Below are 12,555 nucleotides of genomic sequence, written 5' to 3'. Positions count from 1 at the left end.
AATGCCGATATACTTTGCTGTATATTGCGTCTATAGCGGCTTTACTTTTCGAATGCAAATAGATACTGATTTTTTTTTTTTTTTTTTTTTACTTGTCGAGTACGTATGCTTTTTCACCTTCCTTTTTTCACGTCTTTACCTTTTGCGTTCTTTTTAATGCAAATTAATGAATGACAGGTTGATTTGCCATTACAATATTACCCTTTAACTAACCTCACCTCTTAACCCACTGACCTAACCTTTGACCCTTACATGCAACCTCACCCTTCACAAAACAACCTCCCCCCCTTATCTAACAACAACAGGATCATACGCCACGAATAAGAGAGGACCTCCCCAATTCAACATTCCTATAACTCCACCTTTGCATTAACTACCTTTTGTTTTTTTTTAACCGAATCGAACCCCCCCCAAAAAAAAAAATCCGTTCACCCTCCCGAAGAATACGAAGGATGAGAGTGTTTGTGGTCTAGGTTACACAAGAAGATGAGGTATATTCACACACAATGGTACTTCCAAGGTAATTTGTACGGTCCCGCAGTCTCCCAGTCTCCCAGTGTTGCCGCGTCACTGCCTCTCCTCGCCGAGCCCCACACCGCGTGAATGACGGAGCTCCTCGGCTTAATGAAGGAACTGACGGCAGAACTGAGGTTGACTGACGCACTCTGTGTCGTCCTCAGGTCATAAACAAAGGCTTGTGACCTACCTCGTAATAGTCTGCCAGTGTAAGGTCACGCTCCGCTGCCTATGACCTCCACCCTCCCTCTCTCTCTCCCTCCCTCTCTCTCGCTTCTTACTCCTTTCCATTTCTCCCTCCCTCCCTCCCAGCCTGCCTCTCTCTATCTCTCCTTTTCTCCTCTTCTCAATATTGTTTACTGACTCGGCCAGAATTACAGACTTTACGTACCTTGTCCAGTGAAAGTAAAGATCCATTCACGGTGCTTTATGGGAAAGGTGAGAGGAAGGGAGAGGGGCAGGTAGAGAGAGGTCAAAGTGATTAATGACAGGTGTATTGTCTGTGAGGTAACCAAGGATCTTACCTCTCGTTTATGACACCTGTAAATGTGAGTGTTATCCAAGACTCTCTCTCTCTCTCTCTCTCTCTCTCTCTCTCTCTCTCTCTCTCTCTCTCTCTCTCTCTCTCTCTCTCTCTCTCAAACGGACGAGACTGGACGGCACGGACTAACGGAATGAAGGAGAGGAAAGTGACAGAGTCGAAGCACACACACATACACCCAGAACTGCCCGCCAGATTGCATTAACGGTAGTACCAGTGCGAGATGGACTATTTTTCGATGAGGGCCGCCGCCGCCGCCGCCATCGCCTCCCGCGGCTCAGAAATGCGAGCCAATCAAGAGGTGCTCGGGCGATAATCGATTCCGGGAGAGTCTATGCTGAGTCTTCTCTTTCATCTCTTTTTTTTTTTATTGTTTCTCTCTTTCTTCCTCTCCTTATCACCGGCGGGGCTGCATCAAGGGTTACGGCTCACCAGCGTCTCCGCGTCTTGTGTTCGTCTGCTTGTTAATTCCCGAGCTGGGTTCATGGTCAGCGCCGTGCAGGAACGTGCTTCTCCCGACCATTCCTGCCGCTCTCCCACCCATAACCCTCCTCTCCCAGGGCGCGGAGAGGGTCTGGGGAGCGCGTACATAGTAGAAGCCAGGAGGCACCAACACCACACCCTCCTGAGGCCCGAGGGATGGCCGCGCTCAGAGGGTCACCAATACTTCCGTTGGATTTAAGAGGATACTGATGAACAATTTGCCTACCCCGCGGGGCGTCGTGTCTCACAAAGAGGTGCTGGTGAGTGTCGGAGAGTGAACCAGTCACGGGGAGGATTTAGAGGGCGTGGAGAGGTGTTGAATGGGCGTGCGAGGGTAATGGGTGTGGGAAGGTGCTGAATGAGTGTTGAACGAGGGGGCGTGGGTAAGGCTCCTTTTTTTTTAACCTTCCTTCCATCTGTTATGAGTCTCGTGCTTCACCTTGTAGAGGAGGTTCTGTCTGCCTCGGTATAAAGCGTCGGGAGTGCGTATAAACCTTTCGCAGGGTTTCGCCGATTCACTGATGCGGTAACAGCAGAGTGGCGCTGGAAGGTATTCATTTCATCTACTTTCCTCGTCTGTACGTGACTTCTCTCTTCTCCCTCCCTCTCTTTCTCTTTCCCTCCACTGCGCGAAACGTTCCATCAGCTTTTATCTCGTTACACAATTCCCAACTCTGTTCTGAATTGGTTAACTGTATATCTGGCTGCACTCTCTTATGTTGCTGCCTCACACCACTCGCTGCGTGCACATTCCCTTGCATGTTCTGTCCATTTACTTCATGCAAGAATAAACCTAAAACAAATCGAAAATTTTTGCTCATTCATTTCTCAACCTTGCTTTGTTTTTGCGCCAAGAGCGGCCGCTTTCAGGAGGCAGGGATCACATCGTCTCGAGAATTAAGTCTGTCTTCACTTTCCAAACTTGCTCCGTTTTCTTTATCTTCCCTAGTGCGCAGCAACACCCAAGTTTTTTTTTTTTTCCTTCTCCTTCTTCTTCTTCTTCTTCATTAAGTCCAGTCCTCGTCCTGCCTTACACAGCCTCATGACAACGACAAGGAAAAATAACCTGGCTACGTTTCCCTCCTCTGTTCATATATCTCTAGCAAAGAGGTGCTGGTGAGTGTCGGAGAGTGAACCAGTTACGGGGAGGAATTACAGGGCGTGGGGAGGTGTTGAATAGGCGTGCGAGGGTAATCTTTTATTGCCTCTTTAAAGAAGCAACACACACACACACACACACACACACACACACACACACAGCGTCACTCTCTTATCTTTCTCTTTCCCCTCCCATCCTTCCTTAAACGCATTCTTTTTCTCTTCTTCACTATTATTACTTTCTTCCTTATCTCTCCATTTTCTCTGTCCCATCCCATTTACTCTTTACCTATCCTTCATTGCCTCCCATCTCTTAACTCCCTCTGTTTTCTCTCCCCGTTTCTTCCGCTCCACTTTTTCCCTATCCTTCCCTCAACATTCTTATACTCCCTTCCTTGTATATCCATTTTTTTCTCTCCTATCCCATTTTCTTCCTCTCTGTTTCTTTATTCCGTTCTGTCTCTCTTCTCCTTTCATACATCCTTCCATCCCGCTTCTCTAGACCGGCGTGTTCCCCCGCAGCATGGCACGAGTAACTCAATACACTTGCCACGCGTCGAGGATAATGGCCATGATAGTGGGAACGTCTGGCTGGCAGGGAAAGTTAAATAAATGTCAAGGTCTTACGAACGCGAGGTCCTTCCTTCCTTCCTTCCTTTCTCTCAGCATCACTCATCCCTTTTATGTCACTCGGAGACTGTACATAACTGTCAGCCTCGATTCGACTTCATGCGTCAGTTTATGAAAGATGTTTGTAATTGAGCAAAAATGTGCTGAGAAAAAATAGACACACACACACACACACACACACACACACACACACACACACACACACACACACACACACACGCTCCATGCTGCGTTTGAAAGCCTTCTGGTGTTTGCGGTGACGCCGGTGCCGCCCCTGGAACGCCGCCCTGTCTTGGGGCAGAGCGGTGCGGCTGGCGTGAGTGACAACTTCCAGACTCACCACTCCCTCCCACGCCACACCGAGCCACCAAGGACGTCTTTCTCTCACAGCGTCAGTCTGTCTGCCGCATCTTAATTCCATCTACTACTTCGGATGTTTTATGATTGGAATTAATGAGGCAATAGATTTCACTAAATTATCACCCTTACTGTCAGGCATAAGCTCGACAAAGACTTCTTTCTTTGATTACATTCTCTCATTTCCGTCACCTTGCGTGCACTGAAATAAGCTCCAGGAAGACTGAGGCCCTCCAGCTGCCGTGTGATACGGTAATAACTCCTCTGTAATCTGCACCACTACAGCACAGCACTACACGAGACAACCTTCTCTTACTAAGTACAGTCATCTTCAAACTTGATAATTATATATATAAATATAAATAAATAAATATATATATATATATATATATATATATATATATATATATATATATATATATATATATATATATATATATATATATATATATATATATATAGATAGATAGATAGATAGATAGATAGATAGATAGATAGATAGATAGATAGATAGATAGATAGATAGATAGATAGATAGATAGATAGATAGATAGATAAATAGATAGATAAATAGGTATATGAGTGTATAATGAGCGATATTTGCCATTGGTGTCAGTGTATGTACGTACATTATTAACGGTAATAAGAATTCCTGAAGCGCACCGCATGCACGGGTCTGGACACAGTTTACATGATGTACTAATGGATGCGAAAAAGTGAGCAGTATTACCGTGAATTGTGTAGTAAAAAAAATAAATAAATAAAATAAATAAGATAAATAAATAAGCATACTTAACAGAACAAGTAAGAATTGGACAATGAAAAATTTTTGAGAGACGTGGAGAAGGAGGAGCAGGAGAAAGAAGAGGAGGATAAGGAGGAGGAGGGGGAGGAGGAGGAGGAGGAGGAGGAGGAGGAGGAGGAGGAGGAGGAGGAGGAGGAGGAGGATGGTCTTCAAGAGGATGGAGGATGAATGACCTGGTGAGGCGTAAGGTGATATATTGCGTTTTCCCAGCCAGAAATAATAAAGATCACCTTAACTACCATTACACTTCTCCCCCTCTGCTCCACTGTACTACCACTCTGCTGTACTCTACTGTATATTATTACTATATAGCATCCCTTCTACTCTTTTCCCTCATCACCTCCTCCAGTCACAGATACTCCCCTTAAGCTGACAAAAGTACTGACGAATCACCTCTTTGTTATCTGATTGCTGAGTCGCGGCACTGCTCTCACTTCTCCTCCTCCTCATGACATTACGCACATCCGCTGTTACCAGACAGGGCATTCTTCAAGTCACTGACCATCACGGGGGTTGAAGTCAGTGTAGAGAGTCACCCTAACAACACATGCATAATCTAACTTTCCCGTGCTCCGTCAACCCCACTCTTCCTGCAGGGGACAACCAACCACCCCCGCTCTCTGCACCGCTCTCACGTCTTGGGTTCATCAAGTGTTATTACAGGAGCTCCTTCGCCTCTGCTTCACGGCGCGCTCATTATCGCCTCATTACGTGCTTGCTATGCGTCCCGGCGACCTACACTCATGGCCTACGCCTCCCGCATGTAGATTCTGGAATGTGGGCCTCCCTCTGTTTGTTACTGCCTCACGTCTTCAACGTATATACACATCACCCTCCTCCTCCTCCTTCTCCTCCTCCTCCTCTTCACCTCCTTCCCCTTCTCCTCCTTATCTTCCTCCTCCTTCTAGACCCCACATACCATCGCAGGTGAGCCACACTTATCCTCCTGCCAAAGTTTAACAGACATGTACACAAAAAAAATAAATAAATAAATAAAATAAATAATGAAATAATGAAATAATGAAATATTCTCTATTCTTTACCCTTCACAAGCAATGGCATGCTGATGGACAGAGATAAAAGAAAAGATGGAGGAGTGGAAGGCGTGGACAAAGAAAAAGGAAGGCTTCAAACAAGAGGTGCACTTACCCAAGTTTCTGGCGGAGATTCGCCTTCTTGTTCCTGATTTTAGAAGCACTCATGGTGATGTGGCGGGTGGTGCTCACATGGTCCTCCTCACTAACACTGGGAGCACAGAGGAGCCTGAGCTTGGAAGCAGTGCCTTCCTGATAGCCTTGCCGGCACGTGGGCGCGTGCTTGTTCCCGTCGCTGCCACGCTCACAAGAGAACCGGGCATGTGGGCACACACTCGCACGTAAACGTATGCACACGCACACATTCACACGCCCACGCAACACACACCACACCCACACACCCGTGCACGTCTCTTTCCCCCAAAGCCGAGTTTACGTCACACCATCACCACCACCACTAGTATTCAGGGATGGCGCCGGCCAGGACTACCATCAGCAGGTGAATACGCGAGCAAGCTGCACGCCTCGCCCGGGAATAACAAGATGCACCCTGCCTCACGTGAGGTACACCTGCAGGCTACCTGGCTCCCGGGGACTCAGGTATGCGACCCCACCACCACACGGCCTCTGCTGACTCCTGATTCTGAAAGAAAGACATACCTTATGAAAGAAAAAAAAAATTGTGTCTACTTTTGCCTTATACAGACATGAAAGCGTTAAGCCACAGACAGCCTCACAAGAGAGCACAACAATAAAAACATAACTCGTTGTGCAGCAGAAAAAAAAAAAAGTACAGGTATTACATCCCGTTAAGCCAAACAAATGTATTTACCAAACTGACCAATACGTCAAGGCTCTCACCCTCACACGTCACGTGCACACATTATACAGCGCTCACAGTTAAGACAAAAATCAACAGGATCATTGTAATTATTCCTTCTCTCTCTCTCTCTCTCTCTCTCTCTCTCTCTCTCTCTCTCTCTCTCTCTCTCTCTCTCTCTCTCTCTCTTTGCACGAAGGGGGGGGAGACCAGATCGAGTGGTGTGGTGATAGTACAAAATCGCATCATTCCTAATTCGTTTCCCGGAAGATAATTTTCCGGGTAAACTCAAACAAAAACGGAGCGACGTGACTGGACGCTTGTCTGGCGAGGTGAGCACCAGCAGTGTCCCTCACAGCCACGCCGCCTCACTGCTGCACTGCACACCGGTACACAGGCAAAAGAAAGGACACCCATTATTCTTGTTCCATTAAAAAATGAAAATAAATATATATAATATCATTAATAATAAACAAATGAATAGGTAAATAAATAAATAATCTGGAAGCTTGTAAGAAACGCTTTAGTGAAGGAAACATCTGCGTCTAGTTCTGAATGTTTCGCTTACAGGCCTAAGTAGGGAAACCAACTATGTACAAGATGATCACTTGTTGTAGTGCTCCAACTGTTACAAGAGTAAAGAAAACACGATGCGAAATGTATAAAGAAACATGTGAGAGGTTCGTGCTGAAAGTCTTTTTTTTTTTTTTTTTTTACGAGAATATCAAGACTCTTCCGTAACTAGATTAGCAAATTCTTATGATTATCACTATTATTATTATTATTATTATTATTATTATTATTATTATTATTATTATTATTATCATCATCATCATCATCATCATTCTCCTGTAGTTATTTTCTAGAAAGCAACATTATGAGCGGGTCTTTCTTTTCTTCTCTATCTTATTTTATTATTTTTTACTCATTTTTGTGTTTGGTCAGACTCATTAACACGTAAAATAGATAGATGAATAAATCAACAAAGTAATTAATAAAATATGCACAACAAAAAACTTACGTCGCAACGGTCTTCAAATGCCTCTAATAAATCCATGCGCTGTCTAATTATCACTAATTGCTACACGCTGCCGTGAATAATCTCGGTAAGTGAAAGGCAAGACGCCCCGACGCGCAAGAGGAGGCAGAGGTGAGGAGTTGATTGATGGATAGGATATGGAGCAAGAGGAAGAGGAAGGAAGAGAGCAGAGCATGACCAGCATCATCAGCAGCATAATGAGCCTCAGACAGCCTGGAGATCTGCCTTAGGAAGTAATAATAATCTATCAGTTGTTCCTCTTCCTCTTTCCTCAGCCTCCGTCTACTGTACTATTATTACCTTCCATCCAACACGTACTTCTTGCTCTCACCTTCTTACCACAGCTTTCCTTCCTGACGCAATCTGACGCTTTCACGACCTGTTGCTCTAATGCCCAAACCATCACCACAGCCACCACCACCAGTTCCTCTCTTCTACCAACCGCTCGCTGACTCCTGCTCCGCCCTAATTGACGGCTTCCTCCTCGCCACGTGCTGTACACACCTCCTATTTCCCCATGAACCTTTCTTTCACTGCTTCTCTCCACAACGCACACAAGGCCATGCAACAATTATCCTTCCGACACGCCCCTCTGCTCTCTGGCAAGTGGTATTCGTAACACACACACACACACACACTCGCCTGCCACCGTTTCTTGATATCTCACGATTCGAGCATTCCCTTCCATGACCTCTTCATTCTTTTTTTTTTTTTATTGACATGCAAATTCGCCGTCTTATTTGGGCGCCGAGGAAGAAAGAGGAACAGCAAAGGGAATACACCATAAACGGCAGGAGGAGGGGGGGAGAGGGACAATGAAAGCTGAAAGGGAAAGAAAGGAGAAAGAGAGAAGGAGAGAGAAGGAGAGAGGTTTTGAAGTGGCGCGGGTCAGAGGTTGCCTGGAAGAAGTTGAGAGGATAAATAAATCATCTACTCCCTCTTCTTCCTAATTTAAGGCCACACGATAAGAGCCTTCCAGCCCTCTCTAATAACTCGGCCACGGAGAAGGGAACGCATGAATGGTAATCAGTTAATTTTTCTCCCATAGATAATAAGGAGATCGGGGAATGATACGGCACGGAGTTCACATCCTCCTCACCACCTCCCTCCTTCCTCGCCACAGGAAAGAAAAAAAAATGTAAAAATGTGAGTCCATTGCGTTGCCGAGTGAAGGTTAAGGTTGGTCACTGACAGAACCACTCCACTCCTTACGGGATGTTTGTGACCTGCACGTGTTTGCTTGCCAGAGACGTAAATAAGATCCAAGTTCCACCTTTCCTTCCTCTCACCCTCCTATGTCTGTATCATTCTTTCATTTTGTCGGTTAATTGACCTCCTGCCGCTTTCTTTCAGTAACACAACACTGATCTCGTGCGCATGTCAGGCAGGGAGTTGTTATCATCGTTAAGATCACCGTATCCCTGCCTCCTTTTGTTCCACGACGGCCCCGGACGCGTGGCATCAGCATTACATGAGGATCACAGCACGGGAGACACCGGGACAAGTTTTGAATTCTTCTCCGTTGAAGCAGCAACACCAATGATGTGACGGGTGCCTGCTTTATTGGCCGTTAAAAGTAAACAATCCCAACGATAAACATGGATTGATATACATTCTACTGACACGCGCAGGCAGGAGGAGGTGGCAAGTCGCGGGCAGGTTGCTCGGGTGAGCGCTGCGTGGATGACACTCACCTGCCCGGGTCACGGCAAGGGGCAGAGCGTAATACATCAAGCTGACCGCTTAATTAATCTTACCTCTTCCCTATCTATCCTTCACCCTTGGACAGTCTCCTCATTTGCTCCTAGTCGCGCGACAAGCAGAAGCACAAGGTAATGCAAGAACTGACCCTGAGACACACAGCGGCATCACCGGTAAAGTATGCGCATAAATCCGTGCGGTGTCTTACCTGGCGAGGGCGCGCTTTGAGCAATGCAGGCTTAGCGGCTGCATTCAATACACTGCATTGGTTCACTAGCCCGTCAGTGCCCCACACAGAGCACCCCCGCACGCCACACTCCAACACAATGGCTCACCACTTTCTCTTACGTTTGCTGTGTAACACGCTTAGCAAGGAAACACTGGCACAGAGCGGCATGGAGCGGGAAGACACGAGCTCCAGTGACCACTACCACACCGACAAGTGCACTACCACCCCCCAAGCTGCCCCAAGACGCTACACCGATGAGGGCAGGGTATGGAACACAGTTGCCAACTACTGTTTCCACCACCCTGTTAATATTGAAATTCCTCGACCTTGCACCCTTGCAGTCACTTCAAAACTTTATTTGACAACAGATATATGCTTCACGATGTTATTCGCGGAGGCAGCGAGCGGAGGCAAAGGGCTGTGGCCGGTAAATAAATGTCGGGAGTGGCGAGGCGGCGGTAGTGCGGTGTGCGGCAAGGTGGTGCTGCCTCGGCGGGTGGCTGCTGGATGTGATGCCGTCTGCTCTCCCCACAAACAATGGCTTACTTCACACATGACCTCACCTAGCTCCCACACGTTCATGTTCCTCAAACAGATGTGTGCACGCGACCTAGTTGAGCCTCGCCGAGCAGCAGGCAGAGGACGGGGCGACACCACAGCTCCATACCCGTGTGAGATGCCATGCACACTTCAAGGTATGCACACCCACATTTCTTTCCTTCCTCTCGCACTCTTTATGTGTCTGCCTCCCGTTTTTGTGTTTCCAAAAATGGAAATTGGCCTGGAAAACCGTGACTGCCGCATGACTTGTATCACTGCGGTGGCGTGAGGGGTGAGGCGGAGGTGGAGGGGAGTGGCATCCGAGGCACGGGCGTGAGTCGGGCGCTTACTTAACTTAGAGGGAAGTTACAGGTATACTACTGTGGCGCGACCTGGCGCATGCCTCGGGTGGAGCGTGGCGCGCCTCATCTGTGCTGCCCGGAGCGTGGCCAGGCAGGAGGAGCACCAACTGATGCGAATAGTGAGTGGGAGTCAAGGAGTAACGAATGTTGCAGCAAGGCGACGAGAGAAGGCTGAGGCGAAGAATGTTGTCATCTGCATCACTACCAACACAGCGGAGAGTAATTCCAAGTAAAATAAATAAATAAATGAATAAATAAATAAATAAATAAATAAATAAATAAAATACCTGGACGAAAATTGTATGAAAGAGGAAAAAAAAAGTAGTGCAATATGTAGTTCGTTTCAGAGATGACCTGAATGAGAACTTTACACAAGACTTAATGAGTGTGGTTTGAATCGACGTTCATGAAGTCTGAACGTGTCACAGTGTATGGCGCAGCGTGCATGTGAGGTGCGTTGTGTGGTGAACCACAGACCTTGTCCGGGCCTCCATGTGTGTATGGTGCGCGGTACAGGAGACAGTAGCTCAGCGTGGGCTGTCATCGGGGACGGGCAGAGGGCGGAGCACCGCCAGATGCACTTCAGTTATTGAGATTCCTTGAGTTATATTCCAGAGGGAGTTATATTCCGGAAAGGGAACGCGGTCAGGCTGTGTGAAGATATCACAACACTCATTTGTGTGATCTGGGTTAGCTAAGAGCTGACGTACATTAGCCATAATGAACATCAAGGAAGAAGTATTTATGTGGTTGCATCAGCCATTGCATTTGACTTAAATTTTTAAAAAATACAAATCGCTACTTGTATTTGCTCTGCGCACACACAGAGACAAAACCATCTCTCCAGCAGCTGGCACCGCAACTGTCTAGGATACCGTTTTTTTTTTTCTTCTTTTTTCTTTGCGCTGAACGTGTGATAGAATTTCCCTAACACCGATAAACGACTGTCATTCATGTATTACAGAAAAAAAGAAACCATTATGAAATAACTGTCAATAATAGAAAATAAGGTTTCAAAGAATAACAAAAGACAACGATACATGACAAAAATATTTGCCAGTACAGCAGCACAGCGAAAATTGCAATAATGATGCTGAGGAAACTTTGGAAACTCGCAGCTTCATCAGACACGCTCAGAAAACCACAAGCGGCAGATCTCAGCACAGTGTTCAGGGAATTTTTGCAAGGGGAAAAAAAAAATATATATATATATATATATATATATATATATATATATATATATATATATATATATATATATATATATATATATATATATATATATATATATATATATATATATTTTTTTTTTTTTTTTTTTTTTTTTTTATGTAGGAGGAACACTGCCCAAGGGCAACAAAAATCCAACAAAAAAAAATAAAAAAAAGCCCACTGAGATGCCAGTCCCAGAACAGGGTCCAAAACGGTAGTCAAAAATTGAAGGATAAGTGTCTTGAAACCTCCCTCTTGAAGTAATTCAAGTCAAAGGAAGGTGGAAATAACAGAAGCAGGCAGGAAGTTCCAGAGTCTACCAGAGAAAGGGATTAATGACTGAGAATACTGGTTAACTCTTGCATTAGAGAGGTGGACAGAATAGGGGTGGGAGAAAGAAGAAAGTCTTGTGCAGCGAGGCCGCGGGAGAATGGAAGGCATGCAATTAGCAAGATCAGAAGAGCAGTTAGCATGAAAATAGCAGTAGAAGACAGCTACAGATGCAATATTGCGGCGATGAGAGAGAAGCTGAAGACAGTCAATTAGAGGAGAGGAGTTGATAAGACGAAAAGCTTTTGATTCCACCCTGTCTAGAAGAGTGGTATGAGTGGAACCCCCAGACATGTGAAGCATACTCCATACATGGACGGATAAGGCCCTTATACAGAGTTAGCAGCTAGGATGAGAAAAACTGGCGGAGACGTCTCAGAACACCTAACTTCTTAGAAGCTGTTTTAGCTAGAGATGAGATGTGAAGTTTCCAGTTCAGATTATAAGTAAAGGACAGACCGAGGATGTTCAGTGCAGAAGAGGGGGACAGTTGAGTTTCACTGAAGAAGAGGGGATAGTTGTCTGGAAGGTTGTGTAGAGTTGATAGATGGAGGAATTGAGTTTTTGAGGCATTTAACAATAACAAGTTTGCTCTGCCCAATCAGAAATTTTAGAAAGATCAGAAGTCAGGCGTTCTGTGGCTTCCCTGCGTGAAATGTTTAGTTCCTGAAGGGTTGGACGTCTGTGAAAAGACGTGGAAAAGTGCAGGGTGGTATCATCAGCGTAGGAGTGGATAGGAAAAGAAGTTTGGTTTAGAAGGTCATTGATGAATAATAAGAAGAGAGTGGGTGACAGGACAGAACCCTGAGGAACACCACTGTTAATAGATTTAGGAGAAGAACAGTGACCGTCTACCAC

At 45.8% G+C, this 12,555-nt stretch overlaps 1 protein-coding gene across 2 annotated transcripts in view; it reads right to left on the bottom strand.

Moving 5' to 3' along the window:
- LOC135114266 (uncharacterized) overlaps positions 1–9,492 on the bottom strand; it is a 54,812-nt gene extending 45,320 nt beyond the window's left edge. Inside the window, exons 1-2 of one of the 2 annotated variants that reach the window (XM_064030124.1) lie at positions 9,233–9,492; positions 5,580–6,107 (exon numbers count right to left, since the gene is read on the bottom strand). In XM_064030124.1, coding sequence (XP_063886194.1) covers positions 5,580–5,632 — 53 coding nt within the window. In that variant the 5' untranslated portion in view covers positions 5,633–6,107; positions 9,233–9,492. The remainder of the gene's footprint in view (positions 1–5,579; positions 6,108–9,232) is intronic. The other variant, XM_064030125.1, reaches the window with a different exon arrangement.
- Positions 9,493–12,555: the final 3,063 nt, after the last annotated feature.

Source organism: Scylla paramamosain, chromosome 27 (genome assembly GCF_035594125.1).
Source record: "Scylla paramamosain isolate STU-SP2022 chromosome 27, ASM3559412v1, whole genome shotgun sequence".
NCBI classification, from domain to species: Eukaryota; Metazoa; Arthropoda; class Malacostraca; order Decapoda; family Portunidae; genus Scylla; species Scylla paramamosain.
Note: the sequence above shows the minus strand (reverse complement) of the source record. Positions and strands in the feature narration are given on the sequence as shown.